We start from the raw sequence: 18,125 nt of genomic DNA, 5'->3' as shown, positions 1-18,125 counted from the left end.
TCTGTGAAATGTGAAATATCACACTATACCCCATAAGAATATATGATTTATGTTAATAAAATTTAAAAACAATATTTAAAGATATGAACGTACTAACTATCCTGATCTGGTCATTACACATTTAATATATAATATATACTACACATACACACACACACACAAACACACTGAATTGTTACACTGTACCATATAAATGTGTACAACTAAAGTAATAATACAATATTTAAAATTAAAAATTTTATAAATGAATTATATTTTAATAGAGTCATTTGAAAATAATAGAGGGCAACAGACCCTTGAGAAACATCCACTGTGAGGACTAGGAGAGGAAGGGGCTCCTAGGAAGGATATGGAGAAAGGATAGCTGGAGAGAAGTGTGAGCAGAAAGAGAGGGCAGTAACAGCAGAGCTGGAGGGAGAGTTGTTCAGTAATGCGGAAGAGAGAGTGCAGAACAGAGCAGAGCAAACTGATAGGACCAGGACTGAAAACCATTACTGGATTTGGCACCTAAGAATCAGCAGACTCCCTAACAATGTTAAGCCAGGAAAAAACAAGCCAGAATATAGTGAATTTACATACAAATGAGGAGGTGAGGCAATTTGAGAAATACAGAATAGAACAAGAGTAACGTTAACACATATGAAACAACTCTATTCTTAATTCCTAAACATGTGACAGAGTCATTCTACTGGATGGTATTCAGGCAGAAGCAAAAGTTGAGGGAGACCCAGGCTAAGGGAGTCCAGCAATAACCTGCTTTTCTTTCCCTATTTCTGACTTGGATCTCCTTCATTCTGTCCTCTGCTTCCAGTCAATACATCAATTATCAGAGATCACAAAAACTGTTGACTCGGAGGAATCATGTTCTATGACATATCACATCTGTCACACTGGGTTGGCTATCCTGTGGGAGCAACCCTCTATTTAATAAAGACAATCAGAACAGTACAGACCTGACTAAGGCCAGGTAGGCACAGTGTAATTCTTTCAATGTACAGAAGTGAGAAACGAAGGTTCAGTGCCTTCTCAAGGTCATAAAGTTTTTGGCTAAGTGTTAAGATTTGAGTTGAGACTTCCTGACTCTCAGCCTAATATATTTCCCTCAGTAATACTCATTCCCTAATGAAAATACTGGTAACAGAACTTGCGTCTAATTTCTTTACCATCTCATAATCTTTAGATTGAAAGATAACTGCTCTAAATTTAGCTGACTGTGTCACAAAACCGGTATGGGGTTCTAAAGGTGTTGATCCTACTATCTTCATAACTATTTTATTTTGTGTATTTTATTTTCAATTTAAAACCATGCTGAAATTTTTTTTTCTGCATCTATATTTGTTAAATTATTTGTGAAAATTGGGCAATTTAAATTCTGCATACTGTTGAATGATTATTATAGATTCTACTCTTTTTTTCTCTCTCTTTTTTTTTTGAAAGATGAATTCTATAATGGGTCCAGATTTCAACTTGGAAATCTGTGCAGCTGTTGAATACTTGACACTTCTTTTCTGATTCTATTTTTCAGAATCTATGTTCCTAAAAGAGCTACTCAGTCCTACAAGGGAATCTCATCTGATAATCTTCTTACTTCTCTTACCCTACCTTTGTCCCTTCACCAAAGACCCCACAAATCATGGATTTATATCCACAAAGCTCTGGCAATGATTATCCTCAAAGACCTAAACTTTGGTAAGCTGCAGTGGTTTGGATCAGGGAAAAATACTGATTTAAAACAAAATTATTTATCCTTTTAAAGGACTGTAAATGATATCTACACCTGGACACCCTTTACGTCTGTCTATTCCTTCTCTCCATGTTTTTTCGTGAAATGAAAGATATTGCTGCTGACCTAGGAACTCCAGGTTTTGTTCATAAAGTTGTGCTCCTTTATTTCTAAAACAGTTGTTGTAATTGACCACTTAACTGTTCTTTTTTTTCCTGTTAGTTTTGTGCCTATGATCTTTAACTTGGAGCACTCAGATATTTCTCTAGCAAGTGTGCATGCATCTAGTCTTCTAGTTTTCCAGGACATCTTCTACAATATTTTCAGAACTTCTTTCTATGACTCATTGCCCAGATCATCCTGTCTGAATCTGGTACACAGTCTAATCCCTTAATGATTTTCCAGCCTCTACTACTATTCCTCATGTAATTGGTTCTTTATCTTAGCTAACATGTCATATTTTCAGGCTAACACTGCCTTTCTGAATCAAGGACTGCACTGTGCAGTCCTTTATGACTGTATCATCAACCCCTCTTAAATATTCAGTTGGAATTTACTCAGGGCATTCAAGTCCACTCAGGGCATTCATAGGTCATGTCCTTAGGAGTCAGTGTTTGTCCCTCATACATTTTCTGAGCTTTCTCTCAGAATTAGGAATTGCTTTTCACGTTGTGGCAGTGTCCCTGAACAGCTAGAACATTTGTCAGATTGCATCAGAGAGAGTTTTAAGAGTTTGTCTCTCTAGTAGATTTTTCATTCCTCAAACTTCCTGGTTTAGTATTTCATAATCATTCATTGTCATAAGAGTGTTTATCATAACATTTGGTGCACAGGAGTCATATATGAAATGCATATTCAGTGTGACAGAATTGAACTACTAGTATTTTTCTATTCTTCTTCATTTATAGAATATATTTATCAGGTTTATGGTGACTCTTCTTTCTCATAGAATTGTTTCCTTTTATCCTGTTATGAAAGGGCATCTGCTAATCAATCTCATGTGTTAAGTGTCTATGACATGCTAAGATCTAAACCGAATAACCTCTTTCTTATCATCTTGCCCACAGTTAGAAGTGAATCTTTTGGTGCTGTCTGAGGGCTTTCCTCAGACATAATGTGAAGTCACATTTTTGGGGGGAGGGGGACCATGGATTGAACTCAGGGGCACTTAACTACTGAAGTCACATTTTTAGAGTGTTAATTTGTCCTTTCCATTTTTAGCATCTTTCTGTGTATCTTTTTAAACTCTAACTTCTATACCCTTCTCCTAAACCCACAGGTAAAGCACCTGGAACTCTACAGTATTTCTCCACAGAAACCATCCTCAGTTGAAAGCAACTTTGTCTCTAAAGGACATTTGATAACATCTGGAGACAATTTTGGTAATCACAAGTGGGAAGGAGCCACTGGCATCTAGTGGGTAGAAGTCAGGGATGTTACTGTCCATCCTACAATGTACAACAACAGGACAGCCTACCACAAGACAGAATTATCCAGTCCAAAATGGTACTGAGGTTGAGAAAGTCTGTTCCAGAGGGTGCTACTCAAGTTGCAGTTTTCAGTCCTGCTATAGAAATGAAAAGCCCATACTTCTTACATTTCCACTTATGAGAGTATTGTTACTTCAGCTATCTAACCAATGGACTTCCATTATAAAGAAATGAGGATCATCAGTGAGTAGTAAGAACCAAGTACTAGAGTCACTGACCACATTTTATTCATGATCACAAATCACAGAAAGAGGTTTAAGGAAAAAGTGAGAGTATAATAAATATATTTTATTTGCAATTTCTTTCCCACCATTTAGTGAATTGCCAGTCATTTAGGAATGCACAATTGAAGAGATTTTAAGGAAACACGACACAAAGAAATGGTGGGTGTGAGTAAAGTACCACATTAATAATATATGCCAATGAGTATGTTTGGATATTGAAAGAAAAAACAATGCACAAAATGAGTGTGTTAATGGCCATGCTGTAAAACTCTTCTCTACGATCTTGTGTGATGGAGAAATGGCAAGAAATTGCTTTTATATAAACTGGGAAAAAAGTGCTTTGCGAGTACTGAATATAGAATAAAAGCAATAGAAGTTTCACGAATCCCAGAAGGCTGGAAGAAGAGAAGACTATTAAAATGTGTGATCCTACAAGAAATTGTTTCTGTCATTGACCAACAAACTACTTATCAACCAACATTTGCCTTGTGTACTTTAATCTCATAGCTTGGCACTTACCTGCAGGGTCACTGGGGATGGCTGACTTCCATCCCACACTCCTGGAGCTATCAGTTCTATGGGAGGCTCATTCTGTAATGTCATGCTGAAAAGCAGAGACCCGAAAATGGATTTTCTGCAAAAGACGACACAGACAGACAGGAGTTACCTCCTGAGTGAAACTATTAGTACTTGTGCATGTTTTCTTTTGGAGTATAAATATAATCAACTATTTTGTAGCTTCATGCAGTAGGTAGAAGAAAAGTAAAATATTCCACAGTTCATATACTGATTAACAGATGATTTCTGATATACCACATGCATGGTATGTGGAAAACATGCCCTGAGTAGACTTGAATCCCCTGAAAACATTTGTCTTCCATTTGAGAATATTGTTTTCACAATGGTTTCTAACAGGTAGCATTTATTTGGAATTGTTGTTAATGATGATTGCAGAGTAAGACTAAGAATCTCAGATTTATACTCATGGAGTTATGATTGTCTTAACTCAATAAAGATGGTAACTCTTCAGAGCATTTTTTGCTCCATGGAGTGACTAAATTCCTGGGAGTTTAGAGCTATGAGTTCTAAATTTATAGAAAGAGAAGATTTAAATTAGCATAGCATATGATCTGAGAATCAAAATAGTTGTGGAACTTCACAGAGGAAATGTTCCTTCACACATAAATAGAAAGATTATTCATATTCTGAATATTTAAAAATCAGTTGTAAATTACCATAGTAAATGAGAGTGCATACAGGAAAGACTTTAAACAGGGAAGAATTCAGGGATGGTTTTAACAGCTTCAGGAACATCCAAATCCATAGATCTTGTACGGATTTAAAAAAGAAGCTATACCTGGCTGTGTATATGAATCAGAATATTGCCAAAACATTCCAATATTCACCATAAATAGCATTTTATTTTAATATACTAAATTAAGAATGTAGAAATGAAATTTAACAAAATTAAACTTAAGCTTATAAAGAACTTTAAAACATCTTTTTAATAGTAACAATTTCACCTTGCAGTTTAATAGATATCATGCAAAACTTGAGGAAAAAAGCTCAATTAAATAAAGCTTTCTTTTAGTTTTATAAGAATTGCCTTCGGCATTAATTTTCTACCTAAATATATCATCAGAAAGTATTTGTCCAGGGGGATATAATTGATTATCATTATTGAACAGGTATTTTTATATGACCGAAGAATATTCTTCTTGAAGGATAAGTTTTGATTCTCGTTTATCACTTTGTTTCATCCTCATCCAAAAGAAAAAAAGCTTGGGGTTTGATGTAACACTGCCATAGGACCAGTATTTGTAAGGTAAAATTTAATTTAATAGGAGTAAGACTTAGAAAAGTACTAATGTAATTTCTTCTTTCTTCTATTTGTTAATAGCATTGTACTTTATTAAGAAAATCCTGAGGAATCTATCAAAACATACAGCTAGATCTTATAAGTGAGATCACCAAAGTCATAACTTACAAGGTCAATATATAAAAATTAATTATATTTCCCTCTAACAGCAAAGATCATGTGCAACCTCAAATTAAAATTTCTATTTCAAGTCTGATATGGTCAGCATCTGCTGGGATTGTAGGCTGAGGAAGGATTGCTTGAGTCAGGAGTTTTGAAGCCAGACTGGTCAACAAAGAATAACCAAAACAAAAACAGTTGGACATGGTTGTGCATGCCTATAATCCCAGTGACCAAGGATGCTGAGGCAGGAGGATCTTCCAAGGCCAGCTTCAGCAACTTATCGAGAACTTATCTCAAAGAGACTGAGGTTATAGCTTAGTGGCAAAGTGCCCTTGGATTCAATCCCCAGCACCCCCTGAACAAACAAACATACAATAAATAAACCCTTCAATATCACATAAAATGGTCCCATAAAATATATCTACAAAAAGTCTATAACAAAATATGTCCATAACTTACAAGCTGAAAATTACAAAACATGAAATAAATGAAGAAGATCTAAACAAAGACATCACATTCATGGCCTGGAAGACCCAACATAGCAAAACAGGATAGTATAGTGAGAAGAAGTTTTGGCCTCTGCCAATAACGCAGAGTACTAGTTCAATAAAATAGAGAACCCAGAAAGAGACCAACATGAAGAAACCAAACTGATATTTGACTAAGACATAAAAGCAATTCACTATAGGTAGGGAAGTCTTTAGAAAAACAATAGTACTGGAACAACTGAACATTTGTAGACAACAGCAAGAGAAACTCAACCTAAAACCTTACACAGTAGTACAAAATTAACAGTATGAATCAGAGATTCAAACATAATAGGTAAACTGTCAAAATAAAATATGAGAGCCAGGTGCTGGAGCACATGCCTGTAATCCCATCAACTCTGGAAGCTGAGGCAGGAGGATTGCAAGTTCAAAGCCAACTTCAGCAACTTAAGGAGGCCCTAAGAAACTCAATGAGACCCTGTTTCAAAAAATAAAAGGAGAGCTCAGTGGGAAAGTGATGCTGGAAGGAAGGAAGGAAGGAAGGAAGGAAGGAAGGAAGGGAGGGAGAGAGGGAGTTAGGAAGGGAGGGAGGGAGGGAGGAGGGATGGGGAGAGAGGAGGGATGGAAGGGAGGGAGGGAAGAAGGGAAGGAATGGAAAAGAAAAGGAAGAATAAATATGTAGGACCTACAAGAAAGAAAATGGGGAAGGAAGGAAGTAAGGAAAAACATGCAGGATCTACAACTTGGTGAAGAGTTCTGAGACACTATGTAAAAGGGACAAAGAACTGTCATCACAATAATGACACAGATCAACACAACACAAAAATGACGCTCCCCACAATGCAAACGTGAAGTTACTCGTGATCATCTCAAAGGCTTGGCAGAGAATTCAAAGCAAACCCATGATTATTTTTATCCTTCTGTACAATATACTATTTAATGTAAGGTAATACTACTTCATGCAGCTCAAAACCTAGGCTCTGAAAGAGGAGGAGTACTAGTAGTAGCAGTAGTAGTAGTCATCGTCAGGCAACAGGGACTAAATCCCTGATGATGAAGGCGACTCACACGTAACTGCTGGTTCACCTGTTGACATTTCAGACACTCCACAGTAATCTTCACACAGTCTTTTATAACATTAAAAGTAAGACTCCTCCTTTGTGTGTTATTTTTCTTCAGAGTTTAACTTGCTCCTTTAATCCAATTTAGCCTTGCATTTTATTTTGTTTTGGTTTTCACTTAACTTCTAGAATATTACTCACGGGGACAGGGCATGCAGAGCATAAGGAAGGCTAAGAAGTGAGAAAGCTGAATCCAAGGAAAGAACTGGGACCCAGCTGAGTTAACTGGGTCAGTAACACTATCATCCCCATCCCACAAAAAAATAAAGACTACACAAACTGGGATCAGGAAGGTATGAGGATAGGTGCGTTAAGGCCTCAGAAGAAATACTTGTTTAAAAAGCCTCAGCTTTAAATATGCAGAAGATGTGCAGTTGCATGTGCAGCCTCCTCTCCTTAAACACAAGCCTCTAATCTCCCAACAGACTGTGCTCCTGCTCCTTGGACAGAGGCAACGTCAGGGGACAAAGGTGGCTTTCCAGGTCTTCTCACCCTCACAGTCTGTCTTGAGACTGGAAAGCAGTGAGTGTGCACACAGGAAAAACAGGGCTCTTTCATTTCTGAAACCACACTCTCCTTTTCCCAAGTACAATCATGAAAGAATGGCAAACTGCTTGCCAAAGAAGCCTGAAGGAAGGTATGCTTGCATTTCTTCCTGTTTTCTGTATCTCCTCCCAGTTGTGTTTTTGTCTCTGAGGATTGAACCCAGGACCTTGCACGTGAAGCACTGAGCTACACCTCGAGCCTTACCCTCCTCCTGTTAAAAAAAAAAAAAAAAAATATATATATATATATATATATATATATATATATATATATATATATATATACACACACACACACGCGCGCACACACACACACACACACACACACACACCTGAGATAACATTTCAATCTAAACTAAGAAGAAAGATGTGGCTAAGGTTTTTCTAAGAGCACAGTAATCAGGGGGCCTCTCTGATGGAGGAACTACTCTCCGACATAGAAGTCTAGGCTGTGTCCATTTCAAACAGGACTCTTCAGATGATAAATAATGATTTGTGACATCTTTCTTAATAGAGATGGGACTAAAGGAGCTTCTTTTGGCATGAATGGCCATAGGCTGACCACTGATTTTCCTCAGTGGTTACATTAAATTTTTTTTTCCTTAACATGAGTCCTGAGATGTTGACTGAAGCTTTCTCACTTGTGAAAGGTAGTGCTTCCTCTGCTGTGCTGACCAGGTTTCTCCCAGTGTACATCCTTTGGTGCTGAGTGGAGATGAGCTGTGGCTGAAGGCCTTTCCGCACTCACTGTACTTACAGGGCTTCTCTCCAGTGTGGATGATGGCATGCTGGATGAGGTTTGCATTCCTGCAAACAGATGGCCCACACTCCATGCACTCATAGGGCTTCTCCCCACTATGAATCTGCTAGTGCCTTGTGAGGTGTGACCATTGGTTGAAGGCCTTCCCACACTCTATGCACCCTCCAGTGTGGATGTTGAAGTGGCAAATGAGTTCTCCTCTGTCACAAAATTCTTTGCATCCATAGGGTTTTTCTCCAATGCGGGTTGTTTAATGCAGGATGAAAGTAGAGTAGTAGGTAAAGCCTTTCCCACATTCACTGCACATGTAAGCTTTCTCCCCATTGTGGATGTGCTGGTACTGTTTGAGGTGGGACTGAAGGCCTTCCCACACTCCATGCATGTATAGGGCTTCTCCCCAGAATGGATGATGTAGGCTGAATGAGATCAGCACTCTCACAGAAGGTCTTCCTACACTCACTGAACTCAAAAGGCTCACTCCAGTGTGGGTCTGCTGGTGCCACTTGAGGTATGACCATTGGCTGAAGGCCTTCCCAACATTCCATGCACTCACAGGGCTTCTCCCCAGTGTGGAGGATATAGTGTCATATAAACCCAGCCTATCGTGAAAGGTTTTGCCACATTCTTTGCACACAAAATGTTTCTCTTCAGTATGGCTCCTGTTATGCAAGACAAAAGTGGAGCTGTGGGTGAAGGTCTTTCCACAATTGCTGTATGCATAAGGCTCCTCCCCACTATGGATTCACTGGTGCCATATAAGGTGAGATCTGCATTGGAAGGTTTTCCCACACTCCATGCACTCTAAGGCCTCTCCCCAGTGTGGGTCATCTGATGCTGGAGGAGATGTGTGCTCTTAATGAAGGTCTTCCCACACTCTGTGCACTCGTAGGGCTACACTCCAGAGTGGATGCACTCATGTCCAAAGGAGGAGGAAATTCTTAGTAAACACTTTCTTGCATTCCTTGCATTTGTAGGGATTTCCCCCTGCATGCATCAAGGGACCTGTCGCTGGTCCACCTGAGTCACAGACATACAGAGCATCATTTGGAGAGACGTGCATGGTCCTTGAACACACAGCAATGGCCATTTTCACGCCACCATATCCAGGGCTCATGTGCTCAGGAAGCTTCTCTATCCCTGGTCTCCAGAGTCTTTTCTGCATTTCAGATGTCCCTTCCTGACTGCTGAGCTGCCCCAACTTAATTCTCTGAGGTCCTCTGTGTCAGTTGTTGGTGTGAACTTCCCTCAGGGCAGGCCAGGCAAGCAGGAGTGGGCTCCGTGGTTTCAGGTTTTGTGTTGCTACCTGGACAGGAGCCTTGGGAAAGGTCCCTCTTCTCCTTCTGTAACTCCTGGCTGTGCTCCAACTGGCAGATCATCTCTGATTTAGACAAGGCAGCCTGTGCATGAGAACAAAGGAGGACACAGGGACCCTAGTGAGAAGAACATCCTCAGTCTAGCCTGCAGCTTCAAGACAGGGATGAAAACGGAAACGAAGCTGCCCCCGCTTCCCAGAGAAACCAGAAGCCCACAGGTCTCCAGCATCTCATACCAGTATAAGGTCCTCTGAGTCAGGTCTAGCTGCCTCCACTCCTGGGTGAAGGTCACAGCCATATCCTTGAAGGACACAAACACCGGAATCAGAAGGAGATGAGGTTGGAGGTGGCGTCCAGGGCAAGTGGTAAGACTTGTAACCTCAGGGTGCGGCTGGAGGTGTGGCAGGAGACCTCAGGAGGAAGCCTCATTCACCCTTCAAGCACCTTTAGAGGCCCGCAGTGAGGAAGGACCTGGACAAGCTGCTCACCTGCATGGGGTCCAGCAGTGCCACCGCCAAGTTGGGCCATGGACAACCCTGCAGCCCGCTGCGACTCGAGCCTCATTCTCCCAGTGCCCAGTGGGAGAATGAGAACTTGTTTGGTTTCTGAGTAGATGAGATGGGATGCCAGAGGCTGGACAGGGTGCCAGAGGCTGCGCCCAAAAGACGCGGAGCCATCTTTGTGGCGGCTTAATGTAATTTCTTCCTTTTGACTTTCAGAGTACATGTCCTTTATCCCAAATGTTCATCCTGGGAAGAGTTTTTGGATTAATGTCAGATCACAAGAGGTGGAAGGAGCACAGCTAACACCACACTTGGAGACCTCAGGTTATATTTTTTCCAAAGCAATTTGAAAAATTATTTCTGTCCACAGGAAAGGGTCAACAGAGTGAAGAAGAAAGAGGATGAGACAGATTGAATGGAGGTTGTGGCAAAAGGAAAACTCTGCACTTTCTGGCAATTTGGAACCAAGGAAGCAGAAGATAGAAGAGGAATCAGAGTGAGAATGACAAAGGTGTCCATTTGTCTCTCTTCTGCTTTCAGAAGCAGGTGGGGTAGGTGGGGTGGGGTGTGAGGCAAGTGAGCTGGCATGGTGCTGAACACAGATAGACAGGCTCCTTTTCCCACTCCCTGATACAGATCCTGGACTAAAGCTACTTCTTGAACCAGTTTTGTACCTACTTGTACCAAGCCATTGAACTTGAGGCCACCTGGTAAACAGGCAGAAGGAATGCTTGAGTTTAGCTTTATGGGGACTTGTTTGGTTTCTGAGTGGATGATATGGGATCTAGAAATAAAGATATGGAGGGGTGAGTGTGTATGTGTGTGTGTGAGAGAGAAAGTGTGTGTGAGTGTGTTCTGGAATAGGGGATCACATGCATGATAGGGATAACAGTCCTCTATGATAGGGCATTTGAGACTGGACCATGCAACCTGGGGTCAACCAGGAGTTATGGGCAAACTCAGATGTGTTGATGGTGTCTGCAAGAACACAAGTTTCCCAAGGAGTTCCAGTAAGCCCTGGCAAAGCCTGGGTAACCCAAATTATGAGTTACACTAGCAGCAGATGTCAGCTGTAATTGGTAACCACCATCTTAAAAACTGGCTTTGATTTGGATATCAGAATTCACCAGGCCAAAGGATCTATTCCCCATCCCCTTTCTTTGCTAATCTTGTGTATTTTTTCACTTTCTTAGGAAGAGAATTAGGGTTTATTAAAGCTATGTGAGTGACAAAGCATTTTTATCCAAAAGCAACTGCATACTTCTAAAAGCATGATTAAAATTACTGAACTGATTAATACTTTGTCATAGATGGCAAGTTTTTTCTCTTCATTAGTTACAGGGGTGGAGCTCAAGAGGAACAGTGTGATATATTAGTTGCAATTTTTTCTTCACATCTAAGTTGAAGAATGTGTTACATTTGTGGTCTTGTTACCTTTATATGTCCTGGTCATGCTTCCTGCTGAAAATCTTAGTGATCCAAACTGGTTCTTACAGAGTAAGAATCTAATAGTAAATAACTGTCATTCCTGTCCTTGAATGGAGTTGGAATAATGAACAGTCACATTAGCCTTAACCCTGAGGCATATGGGGAGAAATGAAGTCAGAACCCTTGATGTAGGAGTGTGTTTAGGGACGTGTATCAGGAAATAGGACACAGGGAGAATGGACTTCTTGCTCTCCAACAGAAACTGTTATGGTTTAGATATATGGTGTCCCCCAAAAGCTCATGTGTGAGACAATGCAAGAAGATTCAGAGGTGAAATGATTAGGTTGTGGGATGTGATGCTGGGGTTTACATTTTATCCCTGATGAGCAGAATCCTCTTTCTGCCTTCAGGGTGTCATGTTCTGAGCTGCTGTCCCTTGCCAAGTCTTTCCTCCATGATGTTCTGCCTCACCTTGGGCTCAGAGTAATGGAGTTTGCCAACAATGAACTGAACCCTTCACCTTTCAAACTGTGAGCCCAAACTGTGATATATATATATATATATATATATACACACACACACACAAATATATAGTATTTATAGTATATAATATTATATACATGTAAACCTGTTATATATATTTATATATATATATGTATAAAACTGTGAAAAAATACATATATATATATATGTGTATATATATATATGTGTGTATAAAACTGTGAAAAAATACATATATATATGTGTATATATATATATATATATATATATATATATATATATATGTATATATATCTCCATCCTTTATGGCCACTCATGGGGGGAGAATAAATAAGGATTTGAAAGCATTTTGAGGCACTCTTTGTATTTGGCATTAGCTAATTTACTTTATTGTAATAGGCTGTAACTTAACATCTTTTAATATGTTTTAAACATAATTTCCATAAAATTTTATAAATGGAAAATACAGGAAATATAGTTAACGGAATTAAGATGTTAAAGGAAGAGAGATAAGACCATTGATAGATTCAGAAAGATGACGACTATGGGAACTTTTAATACCAGGCAAGTGGGGATGACCATACTTTTTTATATTATTATTACTACTTTGAAAATATTTGGAGTTTCTTGGACAAAATTAGTGACTTCAGAAGGACGATGGGAAGATGATCATTAGGCTGGACTATGGGACTGCAAATTCTGTCTATACAACACAAATATGAAATATTTATTATTCTGACACTTTGAAATGTTTGGATATGATATCATTAGAAAAAGGACGATACTGCTAAGCATAATATTTAAAAATAATTTTCTGGAATATCTTTAAGGATCTTTTCAATTCAAATATGTTATAGGTTTATTGACTAGAATACCCAACCCCAAATTTGTGATACCAAGAGAACAGATGGCTGATTTCTGGGGCCCTTCTTCTTCAATCAATAAAGGAAGGTATTTGAAGAAAATACTTTGTCAATTTTAGCTATAGGACTCTATGCATCTATTGCTGGTATTCTAGACTATAGAACTGGACAACCAGAGGACTTGAGGTTATACATGATGTTATAAAATGCTTCTGGATGCTTAATAAGATCATGCCCAAGATCAGAGCCCAGGCAAAGCCTAAACAGGAGCCCTTTAGTGTGGGGAGGTCTTCTTAGTGTGCTCATGAGTAGGGTGAAGCATCTAAAAGCAGGAATGGAGTCAAATTAAGGTAGCAAAGGCTGTGGAGAGAAGTCAGATCTACATCCTTTTTCCTTTGTTTTTATTATCTTGGTGATTTATAGAAAGACTTTTAATCTGCCTTTATTATAGAGTTCTTCATCTATAAATGATATTTTTGAATTGAGTTTTGAGGGTCTCTCTTGGACCAGAAGAAATGACAGTAAGAAATTAATGAAGGACAGTCTTTTCTGTTATTTAATTTTAAAGATGTATCTGAAAAGATTAGCTATAGTAGGGTTAGGCAATTGTCTAAGGAATGAAATTGTTTCAGATTAAGACTTATTTTAGGCCTTTTTTGAAATTCTACAAAGAATTATAATTTTCCCAGGCTTTAACTTACCTTGGGAGCTTTGAAAATATTGATGCTCAGGCAAAACATGACCAATTAAATTAGAACCTTTGCAGAGACTTGAGCTTTAGATTTATTTTATAACTTTCCCAGAAAATTCTATTTTGTTTAATAAGGGCAAAGAATCTCTGTGTTGAAGTAGTTTATCAGAATTTAGAAATGCTAAGTAACTACCACATTATTTGTTGTAAACTTAAATTTGGAATTAAGTTTATCAAAATTGTTGGGTTGAGAATAACACTTTCATCCTGCAGTGTGGAGACACTGTGAATGGAGGTATGGTGAAAGTCTTATCTGCCAAAGAAGAGAATAAAATTTTGTTGGCCAAGTTTTCTTTTGGACTTGAGATATTCCTTTTTTATAAAATTGAAGAAGAGTTTGCATGTTTGAAAATGTAGAAGTTAATTTTTATTTTTAGACATTATTGATGCAGCCATAAGTGACACATCTGAGTTTAATCACTATTGATTCTTTAGAAACTCACTTCTGGCAACCACAAAGAGACAGGAAGCCTATTTTTCAGGTTATATGCATGTCAGAAAAAATAATGATGTAAGTGCTCATTTCAACTCCACATGGCTAGCTAAGGGCAATTCAAACTATAATAAAAGATCCAATATCAAATGTTTATGAGTAAGGGTCATTTTATGAATGGAAATGAAATTAAGACACTAATTTACTGTGATCTGGAAATATCTGCATCAAATAAGTTGGATCAGAATCTCTGTAAATTGTAAATGAGCAAAGCAGGAGTCAATGCTTCTCCCCAATTCCCACCATGATGGATTTCTGATGCCTCAAAAATATCCATATTTCTTTGTTTAGTTCAGTAGAGAAGTAGATGTTCTTTTTCATGAGATACAGTCGATTGGAAATATATTTACAAATTGCTTACTGAAGTACTTTATGAAGTAAACTGTATTTTCTGATGTGTCATCATCCCAAATTTTGTTACTTTTCCTTACAAAATTGTCTCCTAGGATTAGTCCCAGAGAGCGTTCCTCATACAAACCCACCTATGAAAAATTTACCATTGGATAGTGATATGGAAAAAAAAAACACAGACGCTATACTTTTACTATCAATACCATCTAAAACAAGCTTTGACAGTGATTTTTAAAGAAAAAATTCCAACTTATTATATATTTAATATTTATTGGTTGATATTGCACATTGGGAGAGAATAACATGGATATAATGTTTTTTCAATAAATAGCTAGAAATATTATTCTAGGAAAATGGCAGATCTTAAAAATACTGCTGTTGAAATCTTAAGGAAATCACTCATGAGAGGAAGGACACCTGTATAGCTGCTCCTAGTGAGAAAGTAATGAAAATTCAAATCAGATTTTTGAAATGTCTGCTAACAGCAGTAGATATTCTTTGTAAGGCTAAACTGTTTCTTGTAGACTTTTGCAATGATATTTCATTTAAAACCACCTATAGGGATTGATTTTTTTCTCCCGATTCAATTCAGGAAACAAACCTATATTGATTGCCTATTTATATGAGGCATTAAGTTAGATGATAAACATTACAGAGATAAATACATTCCCCATCCTCAAGGTCCACACACGTGGAAATGGGAATGGGCTAAAGCAGGAAATAAATAATAGAGCAAGACACACACACACACATACACATACACACACATTCTCTCTCTCTCTCTCTCTCTCTCTCTCTCTCTGACTAGAATGAATCAAAAGAAGAAAATTTTAAAGATTTATCATGGTTGCTTTGATGATAATTTATCTCAATTGACTAGGTTTGGGAACTAAAAAATGATGAAGAATTATCATAACATTTCTGTATTGCCAAATCTTTTTAAAAAACATACTTTATAATGATATTAACATAATAATCTAGGTTTTAATTTTTTGAGGATTCTGGATTTTACCACTTTATTCTAAAGCAAGTTGGTGTAATATAAAAATAAATTGATTTTTAAAGTATTCTTTACTTAGTAACAATCATTAGTTAAAATATTCTAAATATTAATTATTCCAAAATGAATGGTTAAATTGACAGTAAATTTTGCAATGACATAATTTCTGACAGAATATTTAAACTCATAGTTGGCTTATTTTTTGGAAAAATCACCCTAAAGTTACCAAATACTGCTTCTTGGCAACAACAACAACAACAAAAAAAAGGTCAGTAACCAGTTATATAGTATAGTTTTCTTTTAGTCAGAATTTCACAAGTTATATTTTTTTTCTAAATCACAATATTAATCCAAGTCATTTTGAATTACTATTTCTAGAGAAATTGGCTTCTCAGAGAAGAAAAAGCAATTGAGATTGGTCATGCCAATACCTTTTCATTGTAAATGACCTGGCTGACAAGCTGAGCATGAGGCCTGCTTCTAAAACCATTTCTACAGCTTTGCTTTTCAGTTCTGCTTTCAATAGTCATGATTTATACTGAGCTACCTCATTTCAGAATAAAATGTCCTCTTGATTTTTCTCATTATGCCATATACTGCAAAATATTTAGTTCCAAGAAGGTTTTATTGAAATGGGAGCTTTAATAATCACAAATGATATACTTACTTTTTTGGAAACAATGGAAGACAGGTCCAGGCCAGTAAATCTGCATTGTTGGTTGCACAGTCAGTTCCAAACAGTTTTATAGTGAGCATGGATTCCCTTGGAAGTGATTTTATTTCAAGAGGAAAATTGATCCTGAAAATAAAAGAAGTAACATAATTGGTTCAGTCATAATGGTATTTTTGTAAATATTTTCTTAGAATATCATGATTTGGAACAAAATTATTTAACTATTTGAATTGAGGTATCCTTTGAAATTTTCTAATTCTATAAAAATAAAAATATAAAAGACATAGGGTAATTAAATTCTTTACTCAATAAATGATAATTATATTTATAATTTTGACATATAGTTGAATTTTTAAAAATCTATAATAACTTCTGTATTCACCTTCAAGTTATTGGAAGCATGGAGGAAAGAATGACTAAATTTGTCTTAGAGGGTTGGAAAAAGGAGATTATTTGAAAGGATTCTTAAGAGGAAGGTGGGCTGGCTATAATGAGATGGAGATTTGGAAAAGAATATTCCAGGAAGGGAAAGGTATACAGTAAAGGGCATGTGTGCATAAAAAGACCAGGCATATCAGTTACGGTGAGTGGCTCACTGCCCAGAGTACAAGAGATGAGTTCAGCTGGCAAGAGAAGTTTTGAAGGATACAATTAGAAAGATAAGTGTTTGCCAGAATGCTGAAGAGTTCTGCATGCCAGGCAAAGAAATTTGAACTTTTCCCTAAGGGCAGAAGGAAATATTTGAAAGAGAGATCCAGAAGTATAGAGAGTTGTTTTTAATTTTAAATTTGGACTGTCCTTGGTGATGATGAGGCCTGGGATTATGGAGGATGATCGCTGAAATGTAATGCATGTGCAGTCCCTGGATATGTTAAGGTCAAGGTGCTCTTAGCTCAGGTTCTGATGGATTGTAGATAATGGTCGAAAAAAGAAAAGAAAAGAAACAGCTAAGGATAAATAGAATTGTTAATGGTGAGGAAACTTGAATTTCAGTGTTGAAGCCATCCATATATGTATGGGAGTGTCTAGAAGGTTATACATGATGTATCAGTTTGGAGGGATATTATGTGGGTGGCATGAGTGGCTGTGAAGAAAGAGCTCAGAAACCTGACATTGTTCCCTGAGATTCCTCCTTGTGGGCAGGGAGACAGCAGCTTTTCTTTCTGTTCTGGAGTTATCTTGATTGTGCAAAAGTGATCAGCTTCTTTAACAGGAGCCTCAAGAGAAGCATAATGTTTAGGACAAAATATATATATGAAGCAAAGGGACAGAAAAATATTTTTCAAGATGCTGAGATAGAGGAATATGTTTACCAGAAGATGAGAATTCTAGGGCTAAATGGGAAAAATGGAACAATGGTTGAGAGACAGACGGGAAGAGTGAGAGGATCTGAGTCATCAAGGAAGAGATGACTAAAGAAAAGTGACTAGAAGCTTGCCTTGGATGATACTGATGGTGTGAGGAGTCTGGAATATGAGTAGAGTCCACTGGCCTTGTGATTTATAATTGGACTTTGATGTCATGTTATCTACATAGCAGGTGATTATTAAAGGACTGATGATGACCAAATCCTATTGTCCAGTTAAAATGTGCTGACAAGGTTTGCCTCCACTACCACCATGGAGGGCTCAGATATCAAAAATCTTCTCCTACTAGGAGTTGGCTTTCTGATCTAGAGGAAGGTAGGCTGGTTATAATGAGATGGAGATTTGGAAAAGAATATTCCAGGAAGGGAAAGGTATACAGAAACGGGCACGTGTGCATAAAAAGACCAGGCATATATCAGTTATGGTGAGGGAGCAGGCCTTCCTCAGTTTTCAAGTGAAACCTTTGTGACCCCCCTTTTGCAGTTCCTGTGCAGCATCCAGCCTCAGGGACAAGGGAAAATCAATTCATCCCAGTGACCATTAACACTTG

The 18,125-nt window shown here is 37.8% G+C and overlaps 1 protein-coding gene across 3 annotated transcripts in view; it reads right to left on the bottom strand.

The window, feature by feature from the left end:
* Pik3c2g (phosphatidylinositol-4-phosphate 3-kinase catalytic subunit type 2 gamma) overlaps positions 1-18,125 on the bottom strand; it is a 385,322-nt gene that overhangs the window by 247,086 nt on the left and 120,111 nt on the right. For all 3 annotated transcript variants that reach the window (XM_058576231.1, XM_058576230.1, XM_058576232.1), the window contains 2 exons: positions 16,203-16,334; positions 3,957-4,071 (listed from right to left, as the gene is read on the bottom strand). In XM_058576231.1, the coding sequence (XP_058432214.1) occupies positions 3,957-4,071; positions 16,203-16,334 (247 nt within the window). The remainder of the gene's footprint in view (positions 1-3,956; positions 4,072-16,202; positions 16,335-18,125) is intronic.

The sequence above is a fragment of the Marmota monax genome, unplaced genomic scaffold (assembly GCF_021218885.2).
Source record: "Marmota monax isolate L192 unplaced genomic scaffold, Marmota_monax_Labrador192_F-V1.1 WCK01_AAM20220418_F8-fsc00012, whole genome shotgun sequence".
Lineage (NCBI taxonomy): Eukaryota > Metazoa > Chordata > Mammalia > Rodentia > Sciuridae > Marmota > Marmota monax.
This window is presented reverse-complemented; position numbering and strand designations above follow the sequence as displayed.